Source organism: Anser cygnoides, chromosome 34, assembly GCF_040182565.1.
Source record: "Anser cygnoides isolate HZ-2024a breed goose chromosome 34, Taihu_goose_T2T_genome, whole genome shotgun sequence".
NCBI classification, from domain to species: domain Eukaryota; kingdom Metazoa; phylum Chordata; class Aves; order Anseriformes; family Anatidae; genus Anser; species Anser cygnoides.
The window spans coordinates 1423764-1446624 of record NC_089906.1 but is presented as its reverse complement, the minus strand read 5'-3'; the positions used below and the strand labels follow the sequence as shown (position 1 = coordinate 1446624).

Below are 22861 nucleotides of genomic sequence, written 5' to 3'. Positions count from 1 at the left end.
CACTGCTCTCACGTGCTGTCACAGCCCGGGGAAGACAGCCATCCTCAGGGAGCCACTCCTGCCTTCCTCTGCAACACTTGCTGCCTACTGACACTCTTGGGTTTGGCTGCTGACATGAGCTGCAAGAGCGGGTACCAGGGCAAGAACCTGCACACGCATGCTGGTTCTGGTTGGTGACAGCGGATGACCAAGAAACAGCCTTTACCTGGTGGGGCAGTTGACTTCACTGGCTCTGTCCTTTTGCCAGGGAGCGGCAGCGTGCGACCGCTTCCTCGCCAAAGCACCTCCGTCAGCACAGTCTCTCTAACCAGCTCTTTAGAAAGAAAGCAGGACAGTGTGACTACAAGGAACTGCTCCTCCTTGAACCATATTCTGGGCACAGTTGCAAGCACACACCTGTTGCTGCTGGCTGGATACCAATGTTTGCACGGAACAGCTCGGACCACTTATGGTAGTGCTGGGCTAGCAGCTGCCCCTGGGACACGGCGTGACCCACAAGCGGCAGCAGAGGCTCTCGGCCTTCTCTGGCGCTCACCAGTGCCTGCCAGGTGTGAAATTGAGTGTCTCCGCTCTGATCCATCCCTTCCTGCTGTGCAGGTTACGGTGTGTCCACACATGGATTTAGAACCTCAGCTTCCCAAGTCTTATGGCGGACAGAGTGAAATATACCCACCAGGTGCTGCCTCCTCTAACTCCTTTATGATATCCTCTACGATGTCAGGGGATGTTGGGGAAGATTTTCTTATTTCAGCATTGTCCTTTGCTCTTAGAGGACCTGAACAGAAAGTAGGAAGTTAACTTTGGCACCAGTGCAATTTGGAGGACCAGGGCTTCGTTTGTGAAGTCAGTGAAATGACTTCCCACCCCTGGGATACCAGCTGGGCTCCAGCGCAGGAAGCAGCCGAGGATCTGGCAAAGCCCTCCCTGGGGACACTTCTGCAACCAAAGCCCCGTGAGAAGTTTCTGTCCCAGCGCCATCTACATCAGTAGCTCAGTAGGAGAGCATACCAGGGCTCGTGCCTTGACAGGGCACACACACGTGCCGGTCTATACCCTCCCACCTGCAGAGATGCCTGGCTGACGTTTGGGCTTTGAGCTGGCAGCTCTCAAAGGAAGTCAAAAGCCACAACTTACCCAGGCCATCTCCCAGAGCTTCAGTCCTGGAACCCATCTGGGAGCCTGGATCACCTTCGCCTTCGGTCCCATCTGTAAACACAAGTGGAGTCCCTCCTGTGAACTACGCCAACATACTCCTTCTGACCAGAGTGACAGAGAATGCGGTTCAAAGAGGGGACTGCTCCACGGCACTCGTCTCTCCCTGCCACTCCAGAGCATCTTGCAAACAGTTGCTGGGTGCCTGCAGTGGCACCGTGCTGGTACAAACTAAGCGTGCGTGGAGCTGCCCGGAGAAGGGCCCTCCCCGTGCCCACCCCAGGTCTCAACTCAAGCGCAAGGTGCCTGCTGGCTCTGCAGCACCTAGATGCTCCTGCCTTCCGCTGACTTACCTGGCAGATTAACCTGAGGCTCGTGGTCCACATCAGGCTGAGGTGTCGAGTAGCCAGAGCCTACGAGAACTGCTGCAATCAAGCACAGAAGAGAAACATTCCCCGTGCATGGTGTGATCTACCTCTTCCTTAGTGACCTGCAGCGACTGGAGGGGGCTCAGGCAAGGATGTGGGACCCAGACACGAGCCAGGATTTCCAAAGCCGCAAAGGGGCCTGCTGAGCTGGAGGCTCCCTCTTGGCCTCTTCCCAAATCCTCTCTCCAGGCTGTGCGCAACACCCCGCAGGGACCACGCCGCCAAAGATGTGGCCCCTCAGGTGTTTCTTACGGGAAGATCTCTGCTGGACACAAAGGAAGACCCCACTGCAGGGGGAGCGTGCAGACCCCGGGAAAAATGATCATCCATGTTTGTCATGGAGAAGCCCCCTGGCCAGTGAGCAGCTGAACCCTTGCTGAGCTAGCTCAACAAACCCTTAACAAACAGCAAGGAAATGAACACGGACAACTTACCACCTGTGGGACCCATACTGGCAGGCTCAGGAGCAGGATTCCATGGAGGCACTTGACCAGTACTGCCTGTGGGCACAAGTGGGATCAGACACAGGTAAGGGGAGCTTCCATTGCCTCTTGGGGCCTGCCTCTTCCTCAGTGACCGGGAGGCACTGGCTGGGGCTCAGGTAATGACATGGCCCAAACAGGAAGAAAAGCCTGGGTTCTTCCCTCTCTGTGGAGAGGGGCAGGGGTGGCATCTCTCCAAGTGAAGAAATATTCAGGGCTCATTTGTGCAAGCCCCCTCAAGGCACAAACGCGCTTGGAAGACCCTGAATAAACTATTACAGCCCATTAGCCATCTTCCTTCAAGGAAGCACACTCGCAACGTACCTCGGGGATCCTCCTGAGGCTCCAAACCATGATCCGGCTGAGAAGCTGGATATCGAGAGCCAACATCGTCATCATCTAAAATCAAGCAGAGATGAGAGACGTTGCCATGGCATGCTGTGCTCTCCCTCTTCCCCAGCACCCTGCAGTGACTGAGGGGGCTGAGGCAATGTCACGGGACAAAGATGCAGGTGGAAATTTCCCAAGAGGGGCCAGCGGCCTCAGCCCCACAGGGGCTCAGACCCGGGCTTCTCGGCCCCAGCGCCGCTCCCGGCCCCCCCGGCAGGAAACAACCCCGCAGCAGCCACGGCCCCACCGTGCCACCCTGCGGGGCTTCTGCCTCCTGCCTGCCCCCTGCCCGCGGTGCCCGCCCGGCCCTGCTGCCATCCCGTCCCCGTCCCCTCCATCCATACGCGTGCCGCGCAGCACCATGCCGCCCAGGGTTTGGTGTTGGCCCCGGCCCTGCCCACCCACCTGCTCCCGGTGGTCGCCATGGCGCAGCCTGGGCACCCCGGGCACACAGGGCCACCAGCAGGAGGAAGAGGACGCAGGCAGGGGCCGTGGCTCCCCACACTCGCACCATGCTTCCACCACCGCCGCTGCAGCTGCAGCTACTGCTGCTGTCAGGACCGGTGCGGAGCAGTGCCTGTGGGCTGGCCCAGCGTCACAATGGGGTGTCGGGATGTCACGGCCCAGCACTGCATCGCCGAGAGGTATTGTGACCTCGCAGCCCTCCCGGTGTCACGGAGCAGCGTTGGGACCTCATGGCCCGGCAGCACGCTCCCTCCCCTCTATCGATTCTTTCTCATCCACTGCTGGCTGCCGGGGGCTGAGGGCATGGCAGAAAGAGGCTGGAGGGGAAGGAAGGCTGCGAGGTGGAGATAAGGCCGCGGAGGACAGGAGAGAGCGGTTCCGCTATCCTCATATCTCACAGCCTCATACTGCCCCAAAGTCGCTCTGTATCCCATCGGCAGGGTCGCCATCTCCTTCCTGCCCCCATATCCCTCCCCAGCAGCCTGCCGTATCCCCAAAGCCCCCTGTCCTTAGTGCCATCCATAGCCAGATTTCCCAGCGCGCCCCCATCAGCTCAGGTTCCCATATTGATCACGCAGCTTCCCCACATCCCTGCATTCCCCTCATATCCAGTGCTGGTGGCATGCCATATCCCATAGCCCCGCACATGCCCCAAATATCCACCACTCACTCCTTAACGTCCCACCCCAATATCCCCCCAGTTCCCTGTACGCCACCCCCAGGGGCTCAAATGCCACCTCCACATTTTCACACGTTCCCAGTCTCTGCATTTCCAGCATCCTCCTATTGCAGCCCCACAGCTCCCACGTATATGGGCTATGGGACATTCCCCTCCAAAAGCCCAAACACCAGAGCCCCCAGCCACCCACCCCACCTGCAGCGGCTCTCCCACCCCTCCCTGGATGCCCTAACATCCCTAACACACCGGGACAACCAGGCGAGGTGACAGCGGTGGCCATCCAGTTAATGACACGCACAAGGGCTTGTTCTGATTTGGGGGCTCTCCTTCCACCTTTTTTCTTCTCCTTCACCTCTCCAACCTGCTCTTCCCACCGTCGTGCCCTCCTCGATGCTCCTGGCATCCCTTTTCTTCCCCATCCCTCTCTCACTCTGTCTCAGCCTCTGTCCATGCTTTCATTTTTCACTCACACTGTTTGTCTCTCCATTTCATTTCTCACCCTTTCTCACTCCTTTCTTTTTCCTCACAATTTCCATTTTTATTTCTGGTCTTTCTTCATTTTCTCTTTCACAATCACCCTTCCCGACAACGTCCATGTCTCCTCCCTCCCCTCTACCACGTGAAACGACCCCTTTCTACTTCTTTCATCCTCCCAGGAACCGTTTCTTGCTTTGTTTTCCCACAGGTGAGCACCTGTTTGGCTGCACACCAGTCTTTTGGGATGCGTCTTCAGCAGGGAGCGGTCTTTAGGGGGTGGAATCGCCCACAGCATCTTCCTCTCATTAGTGTTCCTCATACTTATTCTCCTCCTGAAGGGTGTGTGGGGATCTGGCGTGCAGCTGGGAGATCCCGGCAGGGCTGGCTCCAGACAGGAACGAGGCGTCTGCGGGAAGGAGCGAGGTGGGTGGTGGGGAGCCCAAAGGTGGGGCGATTCCCCCCTCAGCTCAGGGTGTACCTTTGGTTCTCCCCCGGGCCCAGAAGAAGAGGAGGATGAGGCTGTTGATGGTGAGGAAGCAGCCGCCCACAACCAGGAGCCGTAGAAGAAGGAAGCAGCTCTTCCCTGCAAGAGGGTGGGACAGGTTAGGAGATGTAGACACAGTTCATGCGTGCTGACGGAGGGAAGGCTGTGAGCATCGTTCCGCCACCATCTCTCTTTCCCTTTCCCCACCCCTCCGTCTCCAGGCATTCTGCTCAGGTCCTGAGTGCTGAACACCCAAAGACTTTCCCCGCTTGCTTGGCTCTGCAGGAGGCACTGAGAAATTTGGGAACAATGGCTCGGGAGGCCAAGGAGAGGCTGCTGAGCCATAAAGGTGGACAGAGGGATGCTCGATACTTGTTTGGGGTGGTTGGGGTGATGGAAGGGCTGAGAGGGAGGGAGAGGTGGGTGCAAGACTGGGTGGGCTGAGTCATGGACAGAAGGATGGTGATCGGATAGATAGAGCAGCTGCCCGGTGCAAAAATCAGCTAGTTTGGAGAGGAACGTACAGGGACTGGAATGGAATCGTTTCAGGAAAAAATGGAGAGAGGGAGGGACAGACGGATGGACAGATGGAGAGAGGGATGGTTTAATGGGCTGGTTACTGGATGGATGGATGGGTGGATGGATGGGTGGGTTGGTGGTGGATGGACTGACAGATTGTTAGGTGGGTGGATGGATGGCCAGCTCACCTTTCTTTTGGGCATTTATACTGATAGACACGGCTTGGCTTGTGAAGGACGGGATCCACCTCTCAGGCTTTTCTTCCTCATACTTGCAGGTAAAGTTTCCACTCTGTTGGGGACCAGCACGTGGGAGCTGGAGGACCATGGAAGTCCTTAAATTGCCCCCGTGATCTGCTGCATTGTCCTCAGAGCCTTCTGTCGTAGGGAGGACCTCTTGGCCATCCCTGTAGAAGTGAAACCTCCGTACAGTGGCGTCTCCAGGGGCCTTACAGATGATGCTCAGGAGATCTCCTGCCATCACCTCTCCCAGCGGGGACTCCACCATCAGCAGGGGCTGGGGAAGGTGGTCTGAGAAAAGGGGAGGAATAAATGGAGACGTAGCAATAAGGACAGCACAAACGGATCTCCAGTTGTTTGCCTTCCCACTGCATGCAGCAAAGCTTGGGATTGTAGGCTTCCTGCCACGACATGAGAAGAGCGCCAGTGGCAGCCACCTTCCAGACCATGCTGGTCCCAGAAAGATAAATCCTCCACCCAGAAATCCTACTGATTTTGGGGACGGGCTGGGTTAAACCACAAAGCCCACCAATCCTGATTTCCAGGTGAGTTGTCACATTGCGGGGCGATAGCTGACACCCACGTTTGGGCATCTGAATAGTTCTCAGAGAGGAGGGAGAAAGCAGAGAGAAAGATAAAGAAATCACACAGCTCACCTCCAATCTTGATCACCAGTTTTTCGCTGGTTGGGGATATGAGCTGCTTCCGACCTTGCTTGAGGGAATAGCTGCAGAAATGCGGCCCCCTGTGTTGCATTCGGGAGAGGACGAACTCAAACGTGTAGTTATTCGTCGAGCTAAATCCTGAAACTGCCCAGCCAGCCTCGCCAAAAATTTGGTACGTCAGCTTCCCAGTGATGCTGGGGGGAGTGGTGCACACCAGCGTGACAGCGTCTCCAAAGAAATATTCCTTCTGTCCCTGCAGCACCCAGAGGGTCGGGGCAGGGACTGCGGCTGGGGGATAGAGAGGGAGACAGGCAGGGGGGACGGAGGTGAGGTGCAAGGAGCAGAGGCAGAAGGGACTAACTCCACGCAAAGAAAAGAAACTGGCTTTCATTTCAAGGAATACAATAAAGCACAGAGGGGACCTCGTAAAGCAGAAATGTCTCTGGGCTATGGCTCATTTTATCTCCTTGGGATTCAGCACAAGGTTGCGTCCCGCTGCGGGAAGTGATGAAAGAAAGGAGACTGCAAAAACCCTTTCCACACCCTGGGCAGCTTTGCCATGCCGGCAGAAATGTCCTTAATGTGCTTTCAAGCAATTTTATTTTTTTTTGCTGCAACTTGGTAATTTATGAAAATAGGAAATGGGGAAGGGGGGTTGAAAAGGCTAAGGGTGAAGGGTAAAACCCGTCGCTGATGCTCCTCCACAGCAGCCACTGGGAAAACACGTTTGGTCTCCACCTCCCTACCTGCCCCCAGCTGCAAACCCTACAAAAATACCATTGACCCACACCCAAAATAGGAGGAGCAGGTGTGGGAAGGAGAGGGCCGGGAAGGGGTTGGGTCTCAAGGGGTTTCCACTCACCACCAGTGTGTTGACACGAGGCAGGACCTCAACAAAGTGAGATAACGAAAAATCCCCAGCACCCAATTTCACCACTGGGTTGTTATGGGGAGGGGGAATGAGGCTGAGGGTCTCCCAGACAGTCACACCTGTGGGACCCCAAATCCAGCCGTGCCCCCAGCAGCTCAGCCCCTGTTTAAGGAGACCCCAGAGGAGTTACCTTCCTCGGAGACCATCTGGCGATGTTAAGGCCCCCCCCCCCCCCCCCCAGATTACTAAGACTCCCCCTCCCCAAGCCATTAAGGACCCTCCCTTTTAACCCCATTTTATCCCCCAATTTAACCCCCCCCACTTTACCCCCACCCCCCCATTTTACCCCCGGTCCCCCCCCCCCAATTTACCCCCAGCCCCCCCCATTTTAACCCCCCTTTAACCCCAACCCCCCAAATTTTCCCCCAACCCCCCCAATTTACTCCCCCTTTACCCCCAACCCCCCCATTTTACCCCCAGCCCCCCATTTTACCCCCCCCACTTTATCCCCAACCCCCCCCCCCCACTTTACCCTCACCCCCCTTGTCCCACCCCCCCCAATTTGGGCTCCCCCATTTAACCCCCCCCCTCATTTTACGCCCAACCCCCCCACTTTACCCCACCCCCCCATTTTACCCCCGGTCCCCCCCCCCAATTTACCCCCAGCCCCCATTTAACCCCCCCCATTTTACCCTCACCCCCCTCATTTGAAACCCCCAATTTACCCCTGAACCCCCCCAACTTACCCCTGAACCCCCCCAATTTACCCCCGACCTCCCCCAATCTACCCCCACCCCCCCATTTACCCCCACCCCCCCCACTTTTACCCCCCCCCCATTTTTTACCCCCCCCCACCTGCGAAAACGCCGCCGCCGCCTCCTCCACGCCCTCCGCCAGCGTCTGTGCCAGCTCCAGCCACACCTGGAGGGGGGGGGAGGCGAAAACCCACAAATATGACCCCCCCGTGTCCCCCCCCCACCCAAAAAATCGTGTCCCCCCCCCTGGGGTGGGGGTCCTCACCTCGATGGGGGCCGGGCGCAGCGGCGCCGCTGCTCCTCCAGGCAGGTGCGGTGCTGGGTGCCCACGGCCTCGCGCGCCGCCCGGCCCCGCAGCCGCGACACCAGGCCGAGGATCTTTGCCGGGGGGGGGGCACAGGAATTAGGGACCCCCCCCTCAAATACCCCATAGCCCCCCCCCAAAAATATCCCGTAGTTCCAGCCCCCGGGAGCTGCCACCCACCCCGACCCCGTAGGACCCACTGATATGCCCCCCCCCCCATTGCCACCCCAAAACCCCCCGTTGCCCCCCCCCGTGTACCCCCAGCCCCCCCCCGTGCACCCCCCCATCCCCATGTACCCCCCCATTTTGCCCCGGTGCACCCCCAGACCCCCCCCCATCCCATTGTACCCCCCCATTGCCCCCCCCATGTACCTTAGGGTACGCAGGGACCCGGGACCCCCCCGGGGACCCCCCCCAAGCCCCCTCCCCGAGGAATTGGGGACCCAGGACCCCTTCCAACCCCCCCCCAAGGACCCCCCCGTGTTATTAAGGACCACCCCCCCCCCCACGGGCATATTAAGGGACCCCCCCCCCAAGCCATTAAGGACCCTCCCTGAGACCCTCCCAAGCATATTAAGGACCCCCCCCCGGGCATTAAGCCCCCTTCCCCCCCCCCGGGATATTAAGGACCCCCCCGGGCCATTAAGCCCCCCCCCGGGATTTTAAGCCCCCCCCCGGGCCCACCTCGGCCTCGCTCCGCCGGGGGAGGCTCTCCCGCAGCGGCCGGGCCTGGAGCTCCGGGAGGCCGAGGGCGGCCTGGGCCCGCAGCGCCGCCAGCAGCGATCGCTTCTCCCGCAGCGACCAGGCCGCGGCCCGGGGCCTCCCCGCCGGGGCCTCGGCGAAGCGGGCCGGGACCAGGCGGGGCCGGGGGGGAGGCTTCATGGCGCGGGGAGATGGCGTCAGGGCGACGAAACGGGGTGGAAACGGGGGGAGCTGGCAGGGAACGGCCCGCCGGGGGGTGCTGGGAGATGTGGTTCGGGGGGGGAGGAGAAAGGGACAGCAGGTCTACCCAAAGGCTGCTGCTGGGAGGCTTCATTAGGGGCGTAATTAGGGTTACGTTTAGGGTAGTTTGGAGAAAGAGAAGGCGCAGGGTCCTGTTGCGTGTGGGGCTGTGTAAAGGCTCCCAAAGGGAGGTCAGGTCTACCCAAAGGCTGCTGCTGGGAGGCTTCATTAGGGGCGTAATTAGGGTTACGTTTAGGGTAGTTTGGAGAAAGAGAAGGCCAGGGTCCCGTTGTGTGGGGGGGTTGTGTAAAGGCTCCCAAAGAGGTCAGGTCTACCCAAAGGCTTGGGTTGGGAGGCTTAATTAGGGGCGTAATTAGGGTTAGGGTCAGGGTTGTTTGGAGAGAGAAGGCGCAGAGTCCTGTTGTGTGGGGTTGCATAAAGGCTCCCCAGGGGAGTTCAGGTGTACCCAAAGGCTTCGGAATGGGGGCACTTTTTGATGGGAGAATCGGGGGACTGCTCCACGGCACTCGTCTCTCCCTTCCACTCAAGAGCGCCTTGCAGACGGCTGCTGGGCACCTGCAGTGGCACCGTGCTGGTACAAAAGTAAGCGTGTGTGGAGCATGCTGCGATCTACCTCTTCCTTAGTGACCTGCAGCGACTGGAGGGGGCTGAGGCAATGAAGCTCCGTGCTGTTCCCTCGGGTCCCCAGAGAGAAGAGATCAGCGCCTGCCCCTCCACTCCCCTCCTCAGGAAGCTGAGGGCCGCCGTGAGGCCTCCCCTCAGTCGCCTCTTTCTACCTCTAGTCTTAATAGCTGTTGTTCCACTCAGGATGGTAGTGCAGCAAAAAGAAGTATATTACACACTGTTTGCATGATGTAAAGAAATAAATAAAAAACACCACAATCTGGTAAAAACTGAGCTGAGCCTGTCCTTTAAAAAGGGGAGAATATGCTACGGAAAGGAAGAGCTGTCTTTGTAATTGCTCAGCCACTCAATCTTGCTATCGTCACCAGTGAAAAGCCGTTCTCCCCGTGTGCTGTGCCCTCGTGAAACCCCCCTCCCCAGAGCAGAGCATCCAGCTGTGGGGCCCAGCACAAGGGAGACTTGGGCAATGAGCTGGGATTTTTTTCTTGTACCCTTTGAGGAGAGCTGAGCCGTGGGAGCGTTGGCATGGGGCGCCCTGGCCAAAATCGGCCATCCGTGCAGGGTCAGGACCTGAGGAGGGCTGGCTGTGGGGAGCCTGGCCTCGGCCCAGGATCAGGAAGGGCCCGCGCTTGTGTGTGGCTGCGGCACTGCCAGTTTGAGCAGGGGGTTCTCGGGTGAGCGCTGTGCAGGGTCGCTGCCGCGCTCACAGCCCTTCTGTCTGCTCCTGCTGTGCTGCTCCCCAGCTCCCTTCCCCTGCGTTCCCTGCATGGTGGGCACAGTCTGGCTGACCCCCAGCACCGAGGACCCTCAGGCTTACTTGTCGATCAGTCACAAAGTCCTTCTGTGGGTTCCTGGGTGTCGCTGTACATAAGACCCGGACTGCTGTGCTGTATTACACAATATTTATTGGAAGTGTGGCCAAGGCTGCATCCCGGGGGGGGCTGCCCCAGCCCTTGGAAGAGGGTGGAGGGGGCCGTGGAGGTGGTGTCTGTGTCCACGAGGACTGGGGGCTGCTGGGCCGGTCGTGCACCTTCCACTGATCCGCTGCCGGGCTTGGGGGCCGTGGAGGCCGGGCTGGTGGCAGGCGGGCCGCTCTTCCAGGCACTGATGGTGGCTGCTGGCATCGGGCCTGGCTCTCAGGCGTACCACGGTGGTCAGGCTGCCTGTAGGGGCTCACGGAGCGGCTGCGGGTGTCAATGTCTGGGCTGCCTGGGCTGCGGCGAGGCGCCTGCGGAGACAGGAACTTGCTGAGGCCGTGCTGCGGCTGCGGTGCCAGGCGGGTGCGAGGCAGCAGGGTGCAGGCACCCGGCTGTGCGTGAGCTGTGGGCACACAGTGCTCTGTGCAGAAAACAGGGTGCCCTGTGCCCTCGGCTGGGACTCTGCTCCCCTCCACATCCTGCCCCAGCTTGTCTCCTCCCCAGCGCCTCGCCAGCCATCCTGACCTGCCTGCTCTGCACGTGCTGTCCCAGCAAGAAGACCTGGCCCCCGCAGAGACAGGGGTCCACAGCCGGGCTCAGCACGACCGGGTCCCAACAGCCACCGGCTGCCCTTTTTCAGAGCGCCTTGCAAGGACCAGTACTCAGCTCCCTGCCCGGCCCTGGCCCTGGCCCAACAAGGTGACGGCCTCGGCTCCCTGTTCGGGGAGGTGCTGCCCATCCGCTCTTTGGGATGTGTAATTAAACACACAAGCTCTGTGTGTGCTGAGGACACGCACGCTGGCAGCGCTCAGGTGCGGCTGTGACACACCGACTGCCCCTCTCCAAGGCAATGCCCGCAGCTGGCAGGGCTCATCCCCATGCTCCCAGTAGCTGGCACACCTTGGCTGAGGCGGACACCTGCAATTCAGGGCATCCCAGAACAGGGTGCCTTGTGCTGGGGGGGAACTGGCACTGCTGCGCTTCTCTCTCTGATGGCACCCTCTCTCAGCTCCTGCATTTCTCTTCCTGACCTCGCTTTGCCTACGGCTGTCCCTGGCTCTGCTCTTGCTGCGGAAGGGCCAAGCTTCGCTAAGACCAGCAACAGAAAAATGGGCTCCAGAACAGAATGCCCAGGAATTAGAGGCCACCTAAAGCACTGGACAGCAGAAATTTCAGAAGAGTCTGGTCAAAAACTAACTGCTCACTTCACAATACGCTAACGACAACTGCTTCCTGGCTGGCAGCAGCCACATAATAATGTTGACAAAGATACGGTAACGAATTTGGGAGGGGGAGAGGAGGAGAGGGAGCGGGGGAACAACAACTCACTGATTTTTCTGCCTCCAACGCCGAATACTCACGCACCCAGCACGCAACTATCACAAGCAGGAGGGGAGCCACGAATACCACAGTGACTGCTATGCCGAAACTTAGGAAATCTTGGGGCTTCGCAGTGTTTGCATTGTTCTCCCCATCCACGCCTGCAAGAACAATTGTGGACATTGCTGTGTCCTGCGCACTACTGGTAATCTCACCGGAGGTCTGACATTGCCAGGAAGTGTTCTGTTTCATTTGGTTAGCATCTTTGAGCAAGTGAAAATCCTCAGGCCGCAATGCTTCCTGAGGTTCAGCAGAAGCTGGGGAATCTGCCAAAGGCACTGCAACTCAAGGCACTCTGGAGCCTCCCTTTTGCCTCTCAGCTTTGTTTTCCCTCCATCCTTTGTTTCCCCTGCCATAATGCTGAGGGCCCAGTGTCTCAGGTTTGCTCCCCCAGCTCTTTGGAGTTCTAAAAGGTCTTAGGCGCTTGCCCACCTTCGCTGCTCGAGGCACACTCGGAGCCTTAGGGACAAAACTGAACAAAATTCGGGAGCCCAGGAGTGCCAGTGAGGCAGTGCCCCATCTGCACTGAGTCAGGGCACCACTCTGGGCCTCAGCTCACAGGAGGGGTCCCGTTTCCCATCGTCTGCTCAGTGGGCTTCTGACGGCCTCGTTCCCCCAAGAGCAAGGTTCCAAAATCCCTGGGAACTGGGTGCGCTGGGAGGTGACCCCTCTCTAGCCACAGCCACAGAGCTTTGTGAGCGTCCCTCCGCTGCACTGCTCTCACGTGCTGTCACAGCCCGGGGAAGACAGCCATCCTCAGGGAGCCACTCCTGCCTTCCTCTGCAACACTTGCTGCCTACTGACACTCTTGGGTTTGGCTGCTGACATGAGCTGCAAGAGCGGGTACCAGGGCAAGAACCTGCACACGCATGCTGGTTCTGGTTGGTGACAGCGGATGACCAAGAAACAGCCTTTACCTGGTGGGGCAGTTGACTTCACTGGCTCTGTCCTTTTGCCAGGGAGCGGCAGCGTGCGACCGCTTCCTCGCCAAAGCACCTCCGTCAGCACAGTCTCTCTAACCAGCCCTTTAGAAAGAAAGCAGGACAGTGTGACTACAAGGAACTGCTCCTCCTTGAACCATATTCTGGGCACAGTTGCAAGCACACACCAGTTGCTGCTGGCTGGATACCAATGTTTGCACGGAACAGCTCGGACCACTTATGGTAGTGCTGGGCTAGCAGCTGCCCCTGGGACACGGCGTGACCCACAAGCGGCAGCAGAGGCTCTCGGCCTTCTCTGGCGCTCACCAGTGCCTGCCAGGTGTGAAATTGAGTGTCTCCGCTCTGATCCATCCCTTCCTGCTGTGCAGGTTACGGTGTGTCCACACATGGATTTAGAACCTCAGCTTCCCAAGTCTTATGGCGGACAGAGTGAAATATACCCACCAGGTGCTGCCTCCTCTAACTCCTTTATGAGATCCTCTACGATGTCAGGGGATGTTGGGGAAGATTTTCTTATTTCAGCATTGTCCTTTGCTCTTAGAGGACCTGAACAGAAAGTAGGAAGTTAACTTTGGCACCAGTGCAATTTGGAGGACCAGGGCTTCGTTTGTGAAGTCAGTGCAATGACTTCCCACCCCTGGGATACCAGCTGGGCTCCAGCGCAGGAAGCAGCCGAGGATCTGGCAAAGCCCTCCCTGGGGACACTTCTGCAACCAAAGCCCCGTGAGAAGTTTCTGTCCCAGCGCCATCTACATCAATAGCTCAGTAGGAGAGCATACCAGGGCTCGTGCCTTGACAGGGCACACACACGTGCCGGTCTATACCCTCCCACCTGCAGAGATGCCTGGCTGACGTTTGGGCTTTGAGCTGGCAGCTCTCAAAGGAAGTCAAAAGCCACAACTTACCCAGGCCATCTCCCAGAGCTTCAGTCCTGGAACCCATCTGGGAGCCTGGATCACCTTCGCCTTCGGTCCCATCTGTAAACACAAGTGGAGTCCCTCCTGTGAACTACGCCAACATACTCCTTCTGACCAGAGTGACAGAGAATGCGGTTCAAAGAGGGGACTGCTCCACGGCACTCGTCTCTCCCTGCCACTCCAGAGCATCTTGCAAACAGTTGCTGGGTGCCTGCAGTGGCACCGTGCTGGTACAAACTAAGCGTGCGTGGAGCTGCCCGGAGAAGGGCCCTCCCCGTGCCCACCCCAGGTCTCAACTCAAGCGCAAGGTGCCTGCTGGCTCTGCAGCACCTAGATGCTCCTGCCTTCCGCTGACTTACCTGGCAGATTAACCTGAGGCTCGTGGTCCACATCAGGCTGAGGTGTCGAGTAGCCAGAGCCTACGAGAACTGCTGCAATCAAGCACAGAAGAGAAACATTCCCCGTGCATGGTGTGATCTACCTCTTCCTTAGTGACCTGCAGCGACTGGAGGGGGCTCAGGCAAGGATGTGGGACCCAGACACGAGCCAGGATTTCCAAAGCCGCAAAGGGGCCTGCTGAGCTGGAGGCTCCCTCTTGGCCTCTTCCCAAATCCTCTCTCCAGGCTGTGCGCAACACCCCGCAGGGACCACGCCGCCAAAGATGTGGCCCCTCAGGTGTTTCTTACGGGAAGATCTCTGCTGGACACAAAGGAAGACCCCACTGCAGGGGGAGCGTGCAGACCCCGGGAAAAATGATCATCCATGTTTGTCATGGAGAAGCCCCCTGGCCAGTGAGCAGCTGAACCCTTGCTGAGCTAGCTCAACAAACCCTTAACAAACAGCAAGGAAATGAACACGGACAACTTACCACCTGTGGGACCCATACTGGCAGGCTCAGGAGCAGGATTCCATGGAGGCACTTGACCAGTACTGCCTGTGGGCACAAGTGGGATCAGACACAGGTAAGGGGAGCTTCCATTGCCTCTTGGGGCCTGCCTCTTCCTCAGTGACCGGGAGGCACTGGCTGGGGCTCAGGTAATGACATGGCCCAAACAGGAAGAAAAGCCTGGGTTCTTCCCTCTCTGTGGAGAGGGGCAGGGGTGGCATCTCTCCAAGTGAAGAAATATTCAGGGCTCATTTGTGCAAGCCCCCTCAAGGCACAAACGCGCTTGGAAGACCCTGAATAAACTATTACAGCCCATTAGCCATCTTCCTTCAAGGAAGCACACTCGCAACGTACCTCGGGGATCCTCCTGAGGCTCCAAACCATGATCCGGCTGAGAAGCTGGATATCGAGAGCCAACATCGTCATCATCTAAAATCAAGCAGAGATGAGAGACGTTGCCATGGCATGCTGTGCTCTCCCTCTTCCCCAGCACCCTGCAGTGACTGAGGGGGCTGAGGCAATGTCACGGGACAAAGATGCAGGTGGAAATTTCCCAAGAGGGGCCAGCGGCCTCAGCCCCACAGGGGCTCAGACCCGGGCTTCTCGGCCCCAGCGCCGCTCCCGGCCCCCCCGGCAGGAAACAACCCCGCAGCAGCCACGGCCCCACCGTGCCACCCTGCGGGGCTTCTGCCTCCTGCCTGCCCCCTGCCCGCGGTGCCCGCCCGGCCCTGCTGCCATCCCGTCCCCGTCCCCTCCATCCATACGCGTGCCGCGCAGCACCATGCCGCCCAGGGTTTGGTGTTGGCCCCGGCCCTGCCCACCCACCTGCTCCCGGTGGTCGCCATGGCGCAGCCTGGGCACCCCGGGCACACAGGGCCACCAGCAGGAGGAAGAGGACGCAGGCAGGGGCCGTGGCTCCCCACACTCGCACCATGCTTCCACCACCGCCGCTGCAGCTGCAGCTACTGCTGCTGTCAGGACCGGTGCGGAGCAGTGCCTGTGGGCTGGCCCAGCGTCACAATGGGGTGTCGGGATGTCACGGCCCAGCACTGCATCGCCGAGAGGTATTGTGACCTCGCAGCCCTCCCGGTGTCACGGAGCAGCGTTGGGACCTCATGGCCCGGCAGCACGCTCCCTCCCCTCTATCGATTCTTTCTCATCCACTGCTGGCTGCCGGGGGCTGAGGGCATGGCAGAAAGAGGCTGGAGGGGAAGGAAGGCTGCGAGGTGGAGATAAGGCCGCGGAGGACAGGAGAGAGCGGTTCCGCTATCCTCATATCTCACAGCCTCATACTGCCCCAAAGTCGCTCTGTATCCCATCGGCAGGGTCGCCATCTCCTTCCTGCCCCCATATCCCTCCCCAGCAGCCTGCCGTATCCCCAAAGCCCCCTGTCCTTAGTGCCATCCATAGCCAGATTTCCCAGCGCGCCCCCATCAGCTCAGGTTCCCATATTGATCACGCAGCTTCCCCACATCCCTGCATTCCCCTCATATCCAGTGCTGGTGGCATGCCATATCCCATAGCCCCGCACATGCCCCAAATATCCACCACTCACTCCTTAACGTCCCACCCCAATATCCCCCCAGTTCCCTGTACGCCACCCCCAGGGGCTCAAATGCCACCTCCACATTTTCACACGTTCCCAGTCTCTGCATTTCCAGCATCCTCCTATTGCAGCCCCACAGCTCCCACGTATATGGGCTATGGGACATTCCCCTCCAAAAGCCCAAACACCAGAGCCCCCAGCCACCCACCCCACCTGCAGCGGCTCTCCCACCCCTCCCTGGATGCCCTAACATCCCTAACACACCGGGACAACCAGGCGAGGTGACAGCGGTGGCCATCCAGTTAATGACACGCACAAGGGCTTGTTCTGATTTGGGGGCTCTCCTTCCACCTTTTTTCTTCTCCTTCACCTCTCCAACCTGCTCTTCCCACCGTCGTGCCCTCCTCGATGCTCCTGGCATCCCTTTTCTTCCCCATCCCTCTCTCACTCTGTCTCAGCCTCTGTCCATGCTTTCATTTTTCACTCACACTGTTTGTCTCTCCATTTCATTTCTCACCCTTTCTCACTCCTTTCTTTTTCCTCACCATTTCCATTTTTATTTCTGGTCTTTCTTCATTTTCTCTTTCACAATCACCCTTCCCGACAACGTCCATGTCTCCTCCCTCCCCTCTACCACGTGAAACGACCCCTTTCTACTTCTTTCATCCTCCCAGGAACCGTTTCTTGCTTTGTTTTCCCACAGGTGAGCACCTGTTTGGCTGCACACCAGTCTTTTGGGATGCGTCTTCAGCAGGGAGCGGTCTTTAGGGGGTGGAATCGCCCACAGCATCTTCCTCTCATTAGTGTTCCTCATACTTATTCTCCTCCTGAAGGGTGTGTGGGGATCTGGCGTGCAGCTGGGAGATCCCGGCAGGGCTGGCTCCAGACAGGAACGAGGCGTCTGCGGGAAGGAGCGAGGTGGGTGGTGGGGAGCCCAAAGGTGGGGCGATTCCCCCCTCAGCTCAGGGTGTACCTTTGGTTCTCCCCCGGGCCCAGAAGAAGAGGAGGATGAGGCTGTTGATGGTGAGGAAGCAGCCGCCCACAACCAGGAGCCGTAGAAGAAGGAAGCAGCTCTTCCCTGCAAGAGGGTGGGACAGGTTAGGAGATGTAGACACAGTTCATGCGTGCTGACGGAGGGAAGGCTGTGAGCATCGTTCCGCCACCATCTCTCTTTCCCTTTCCCCACCCCTCCGTCTCCAGGCATTCTGCTCAGGTCCTGAGTGCTGAACACCCAAAGACTTTCCCCGCTTGCTTGGCTCTGCAGGAGGCACTGAGAAATTTGGGAACAATGGCTCGGGAGGCCAAGGAGAGGCTGCTGAGCCATAAAGGTGGACAGAGGGATGCTCGATACTTGTTTGGGGTGGTTGGGGTGATGGAAGGGCTGAGAGGGAGGGAGAGGTGGGTGCAAGACTGGGTGGGCTGAGTCATGGACAGAAGGATGGTGATCGGATAGATAGAGCAGCTGCCCGGTGCAAAAATCAGCTAGTTTGGAGAGGAACGTACAGGGACTGGAATGGAATCGTTTCAGGAAAAAATGGAGAGAGGGAGGGACAGACGGATGGACAGATGGAGAGAGGGATGGTTTAATGGGCTGGTTACTGGATGGATGGATGGGTGGATGGATGGGTGGGTTGGTGGTGGATGGACTGACAGATTGTTAGGTGGGTGGATGGATGGCCAGCTCACCTTTCTTTTGGGCATTTATACTGATAGACACGGCTTGGCTTGTGAAGGACGGGATCCACCTCTCAGGCTTTTCTTCCTCATACTTGCAGGTAAAGTTTCCACTCTGTTGGGGACCAGCACGTGGGAGCTGGAGGACCATGGAAGTCCTTAAATTGCCCCCGTGATCTGCTGCATTGTCCTCAGAGCCTTCTGTCGTAGGGAGGACCTCTTGGCCATCCCTGTAGAAGTGAAACCTCCGTACAGTGGCGTCTCCAGGGGCCTTACAGATGATGCTCAGGAGATCTCCTGCCATCACCTCTCCCAGCGGGGACTCCACCATCAGCAGGGGCTGGGGAAGGTGGTCTGAGAAAAGGGGAGGAATAAATGGAGACGTAGCAATAAGGACAGCACAAACGGATCTCCAGTTGTTTGCCTTCCCACTGCATGCAGCAAAGCTTGGGATTGTAGGCTTCCTGCCACGACATGAGAAGAGCGCCAGTGGCAGCCACCTTCCAGACCATGCTGGTCCCAGAAAGATAAATCCTCCACCCAGAAATCCTACTGATTTTGGGGATGGGCTGGGTTAAACCACAAAGCCCACCAATCCTGATTTCCAGGTGAGTTGTCACATTGCGGGGCGATAGCTGACACCCACGTTTGGGCATCTGAATAGTTCTCAGAGAGGAGGGAGAAAGCAGAGAGAAAGATAAAGAAATCACACAGCTCACCTCCAATCTTGATCACCAGTTTTTCGCTGGTTGGGGATATGAGCTGCTTCCGACCTTGCTTGAGGGAATAGCTGCAGAAATGCGGCCCCCTGTGTTTCATTCGGGAGAGGACGAACTCAAACGTGTAGTTATTCGTCGAGCTAAATCCTGAAACTGCCCAGCCAGCCTCGCCAAAAATTTGGTACGTCAGCTTCCCAGTGATGCTGGGGGGAGTGGTGCACACCAGCGTGACAGCGTCTCCAAAGAAATATTCCTTCTGTCCCTGCAGCACCCAGAGGGTCGGGGCAGGGACTGCGGCTGGGGGATAGAGAGGGAGACAGGCAGGGGGGACGGAGGTGAGGTGCAAGGAGCAGAGGCAGAAGGGACTAACTCCACGCAAAGAAAAGAAACTGGCTTTCATTTCAAGGAATACAATAAAGCACAGAGGGGACCTCGTAAAGCAGAAATGTCTCTGGGCTATGACTCATTTTATCTCCTTGGGATTCAGCACAAGGTTGCGTCCCGCTGCGGGAAGTGATGAAAGAAAGGAGACTGCAAAAACCCTTTCCACACCCTGGGCAGCTTTGCCATGCCGGCAGAAATGTCCTTAATGTGCTTTCAAGCAATTTTATTTTTTTTTGCTGCAACTTGGTAATTTATGAAAATAGGAAATGGGGAAGGGGGGTTGAAAAGGCTAAGGGTGAAGGGTAAAACCCGTCGCTGATGCTCCTCCACAGCAGCCACTGGGAAAACACGTTTGGTCTCCACCTCCCTACCTGCCCCCAGCTGCAAACCCTACAAAAATACCATTGACCCACACCCAAAATAGGAGGAGCAGGTGTGGGAAGGAGAGGGCCGGGAAGGGGTTGGGTCTCAAGGGGTTTCCACTCACCACCAGTGTGTTGACACGAGGCAGGACCTCAACAAAGTGAGATAACGAAAAATCCCCAGCACCCAATTTCACCACTGGGTTGTTATGGGGAGGGGGAATGAGGCTGAGGGTCTCCCAGACAGTCACACCTGTGGGACCCCAAATCCAGCCGTGCCCCCAGCAGCTCAGCCCCTGTTTAAGGAGACCCCAGAGGAGTTACCTTCCTCGGAGACCATCTGGCGATGTTAAGGCCCCCCCCCCCCCCCCCCCAGATTACTAAGACTCCCCCCCCCCCAAGCCATTAAGGACCCTCCCTTTTAACCCCATTTTATCCCCCAATTTAACCCCCCCCACTTTACCCCCAGCCCCCCATTTTACCCCCCCCACTTTATCCCCAACCCCCCCCCCCCACTTTACCCTCACCCCCCTTGTCCCACCCCCCCCAATTTGGGCTCCCCCATTTAACCCCCCCCCTCATTTTACGCCCAACCCCCCCACTTTACCCCACCCCCCCATTTTACCCCCGGTCCCCCCCCCCAATTTACCCCCAGCCCCCATTTAACCCCCCCCATTTTACCCTCACCCCCTGAACCCCCCCGAATTTACCCCCGACCTCCCCCAATCTACCCCCACCCCCCCATTTACCCCCACCCCCCCCACTTTTACCCCCCCCCACCTGCGAAAACGCCGCCGCCGCCTCCTCCACGCCCTCCGCCAGCGTCTGTGCCAGCTCCAGCCACACCTGGAGGGGGGGGGAGGCGAAAACCCACAAATATGACCCCCCCGTGTCCCCCCCCACCCAAAAAATCGTGTCCCCCCCCCTGGGGCGGGGGGTCCTCACCTCGATGGGGGCCGGGCGCCGGGCGCGGCGGCGCCGCTGCTCCTCCAGGCAGGCGCGGTGCTGGGTGCCCACGGCCTCGCGCGCCGCCCGGCCCCGCAGCCGCGACACCAGGCCGAGGATCTTTGCCGGGGGGGGGGCACAGGAATTAGGGACCCCCCCCTCAAATACCCCATAGCCCCCCCCCAAAAATATCCCGTAGTTCCAGCCCCCGGGAGCTGCCACCCACCCCGACCCCGTAGGACCCACTGATATGCCCCCCCCCCCATTGCCACCCCAAAACCCCCCGTTGCCCCCCCCCGTGTACCCCCAGCCCCCCCCCGTGCACCCCCCCCATCCCCATGTACCCCCCCATTTCCCCCCGGTGCACCCCCAGACCCCCCCCCATCCCATTGTACCCCCCCATTGCCCCCCCCATGTACCTTGGGGTACGCAGGGACCCGGGACCCCCCCGGGGACCCCCCCCAAGCCCCCTCCCCGAGGAATTGGGGACCCAGGACCCCTTCCAACCCCCCCCCAAGGACCCCCCCGTGTTATTAAGGACCACCCCCCCCCCCCAACGGGCATATTAAGGGACCCCCCCCCCAAGCCATTAAGGACCCTCTCCAGGAGTCCCCCCCCCCTCCCCAAGCCCCCCCCCCCCCAGATTACTAAGGCCCCCCCCCAAGCCATTAAGGACCCTCCCTGAGACCCCCCCAAGCATATTAAGGACCCCCCCCCGGGCATTAAGCCCCCCCCCGGGATATTAAGGACCCCCCCCCCGGGCCATTAAGCCCCCCCCCGGGATTTTAAGCCCCCCCCCGGGCCCACCTCGGCCTCGCTCCGCCGGGGGAGGCTCTCCCGCAGCGGCCGGGCCTGGAGCTCCGGGAGGCCGAGGGCGGCCTGGGCCCGCAGCGCCGCCAGCAGCGATCGCTTCTCCCGCAGCGACCAGGCCGCGGCCCGGGGCCTCCCCGCCGGGGCCTCGGCGAAGCGGGCCGGGACCAGGCGGGGCCGGGGGGGAGGCTTCATGGCGCGGGGAGATGGCGTCAGGGCGACGAAACGGGGTGGAAACGGGGGGAGCTGGCAGGGAACGGCCCGCCGGGGGGTGCTGGGAGATGTGGTTCGGGGGGGGAGGAGAAAGGGACAGCAGGTCTACCCAAAGGCTGCTGCTGGGAGGCTTCATTAGGGGCGTAATTAGGGTTAGGGTCAGGGTTGTTTGGAGAGAGAGAAGGCGCAGAGTCCTGTTGCGTGTGGGGCTGTGTAAAGGCTCCCAAAGGGAGGTCAGGTCTACCCAAAGGCTTCTGCTGGGAGGCTTAATTAGGGGCGTAATTAGGGTTACATTTAGGGTAGTTTGGAGAGAGAGAAGGCGCAGGGTCCCGTTGTGTGGGGGGGTTGTGTAAAGGCTCCCCAAGGGAGATCAGGTCTACCCAAAGGCTTGGGTTGGGAGGCTTAATTAGGGGCGTAATTAGGGTTAGGGTCGGGGTTGTTCAGAAAGAAGGCGCAGAGTCCTGTTGCGTGTGGGGCTGTGTAAAGGCTCCCAAAGGGAGGTCAGGTCTACCCAAAGGCTTGGGTTGAAAGGCTTAATTAGGGGTGTAATTAGGGTTAGGCTTAATATCCTGGGGGGGGGGTTGGGGGGGTCCCAGGGAGGATCCTTAATGGCTTGGGGGGGGGGGTCTTAGTGGCTATGGGGGGGGCCTTAATTAGGGTTAGGGTCTGGAGAGAGAGAAGGCGCAGAGTCCTGTTGTGTGGGGTTGCATAAAGGCTCCCCAGGGGAGTTCAGGTGTACCCAAAGGCTTCGGAATGGGGGCACTTTTTGATGGGAGAATCGGGGGACTGCTCCACGGCACTCGTCTCTCCCTTCCACTCAAGAGCGCCTTGCAGACGGCTGCTGGGCACCTGCAGTGGCACCGTGCTGGTACAAAAGTAAGCGTGTGTGGAGCATGCTGCGATCTACCTCTTCCTTAGTGACCTGCAGCGACTGGAGGGGGCTGAGGCAATGAAGCTCCGTGCTGTTCCCTCGGGTCCCCAGAGAGAAGAGATCAGCGCCTGCCCCTCCTCAGGAAGCTGAGGGCCGCCGTGAGGCCTCCCCTCAGTCGCCTCTTTCTACCTCTAGTCTTAATAGCTGTTGTTCCACTCAGGATGGTAGTGCAGCAAAAAGAAGTATATTACACACTGTTTGCATGATGTAAAGAAATAAATAAAAAACACCACAATCTGGTAAAAACTGAGCTGAGCCTGTCCTTTAAAAAGGGGAGAATATGCTACGGAAAGGAAGAGCTGTCTTTGTAATTGCTCAGCCACTCAATCTTGCTATCGTCACCAGTGAAAAGCCGTTCTCCCCGTGTGCTGTGCCCTCGTGAAACCCCCCTCCCCAGAGCAGAGCATCCAGCTGTGGGGCCCAGCACAAGGGAGACTTGGGCAATGAGCTGGGATTTTTCTCTTGTACCCTTTGAGGAGAGCTGAGCCGTGGGAGCGTTGGCATGGGGCGCCCTGGCCAAAATCGGCCATCCGTGCAGGGTCAGGACCTGAGGAGGGCTGGCTGTGGGGAGCCTGGCCTCGGCCCAGGATCAGGAAGGGCCCGCGCTTGTGTGTGGCTGCGGCACTGCCAGTTTGAGCAGGGGGTTCTCGGGTGAGCGCTGTGCAGGGTCGCTGCCGCGCTCACAGCCCTTCTGTCTGCTCCTGCTGTGCTGCTCCCCAGCTCCCTTCCCCTGCGTTCC

General features: G+C 59.0%; 2 protein-coding genes and 3 long non-coding RNA genes across 11 annotated transcripts; 2 read left to right on the top strand and 3 right to left on the bottom strand.

Moving 5' to 3' along the window:
- Positions 1-1461: 1461 nt before the first annotated feature.
- Positions 1462-8961, bottom strand: LOC136788282 (uncharacterized). 2 transcript variants are annotated; one of them, XM_066986555.1, is made up of 6 exons: positions 5265-5408; positions 4552-4656; positions 4290-4479; positions 2387-2461; positions 2015-2080; positions 1462-1577 (listed from the first exon to the last, which is right to left on the bottom strand). In XM_066986555.1, exons 1-6 carry the CDS (start codon positions 5277-5279, stop codon positions 1477-1479), a joined length of 552 nt encoding a protein of 183 aa, XP_066842656.1. In that variant the 5' UTR covers positions 5280-5408; the 3' UTR covers positions 1462-1476. The 2 variants fall into 2 exon arrangements, with proteins under 2 accessions (XP_066842656.1, XP_066842655.1); XM_066986554.1 differs by lacking the exons at positions 1462-1577; positions 2015-2080; positions 2387-2461 and adding exons at positions 5972-6268; positions 8595-8961 and having other exon boundaries at positions 4109-4479; positions 5265-5606.
- LOC136788298 (uncharacterized) lies at positions 4472-5657 on the top strand. Of its 2 annotated transcripts, XR_010827170.1 has the most exons (3): positions 4472-4675; positions 4779-4906; positions 5354-5657. It is a non-coding gene; the product is annotated as an uncharacterized lncRNA (long non-coding RNA). The 2 variants fall into 2 exon arrangements; XR_010827169.1 differs by having other exon boundaries at positions 4656-4906.
- Positions 8962-16516: 7555 nt separating the features above from the next.
- LOC136788294 (uncharacterized) lies at positions 16517-17096 on the bottom strand. Its single transcript, XR_010827163.1, has 2 exons — positions 17058-17096; positions 16517-16985 (listed from the first exon to the last, which is right to left on the bottom strand). It is a non-coding gene; the product is annotated as an uncharacterized lncRNA (long non-coding RNA).
- On the top strand, positions 16978-19169 carry LOC136788296 (uncharacterized). Of its 2 annotated transcripts, XR_010827166.1 has the most exons (3): positions 16978-17181; positions 17285-17412; positions 17860-19169. It is a non-coding gene; the product is annotated as an uncharacterized lncRNA (long non-coding RNA). The 2 variants fall into 2 exon arrangements; XR_010827165.1 differs by having other exon boundaries at positions 16985-17412.
- LOC136788288 (snRNA-activating protein complex subunit 2-like) lies at positions 17783-21200 on the bottom strand. Of its 4 annotated transcripts, XR_010827158.1 has the most exons (6): positions 20976-21191; positions 20169-20288; positions 20004-20069; positions 19349-19519; positions 18478-18774; positions 17783-18112 (listed from the first exon to the last, which is right to left on the bottom strand). XR_010827158.1 is itself a non-coding variant. In XM_066986576.1 (5 exons), the coding sequence occupies exons 1-5, from the start codon at positions 21171-21173 to the stop codon at positions 18961-18963; spliced, it is 576 nt and encodes a 191-aa protein (XP_066842677.1). In that variant the 5' UTR covers positions 21174-21200; the 3' UTR covers positions 18872-18960. The 4 variants fall into 4 exon arrangements, 3 of the variants coding, with proteins under 3 accessions (XP_066842677.1, XP_066842675.1, XP_066842676.1); XM_066986576.1 differs by lacking the exons at positions 17783-18112; positions 18478-18774 and adding an exon at positions 18872-18981 and having other exon boundaries at positions 20976-21200; XM_066986574.1 differs by lacking the exons at positions 17783-18112; positions 18478-18774 and having other exon boundaries at positions 19070-19519; positions 20976-21199.
- Positions 21201-22861: the final 1661 nt, after the last annotated feature.

Bases quoted from the DNA above. Each gene is read 5' to 3' on its own strand.
- LOC136788282 (XM_066986554.1), bottom strand. From the start codon at position 8,946: ATGAAGCCTCCCAGCAGCAGCCTTTGGGTAGACCTGCTGTCCCTTTCT. The intron at 6,269-8,594 runs GTGGGCCCGGGG...TCTATCCCCCAG, and splicing joins CCCGGCGGAGCGAGGCCGAG to CCGCAGTCCCTGCCCCGACC. The intron at 4,480-4,551 runs GTACACCCTGAG...TCCTTCCCGCAG, and splicing joins GGCCCGGGGGAGAACCAAAG to ACGCCTCGTTCCTGTCTGGA.
- LOC136788288 (XM_066986574.1), bottom strand. From the start codon at position 21,173: ATGAAGCCTCCCCCCCGGCCCCGCCTGGTCCCGGCCCGCTTCGCCGAG. The intron at 20,289-20,975 runs GTGGGCCCGGGG...CCCCCGGCAAAG, and splicing joins CCCGGCGGAGCGAGGCCGAG to ATCCTCGGCCTGGTGTCGCG. The intron at 19,520-20,003 runs GTGGGGGGGGGT...CTCCTTAAACAG, and splicing joins CGGCGGCGGCGTTTTCGCAG to GGGCTGAGCTGCTGGGGGCA.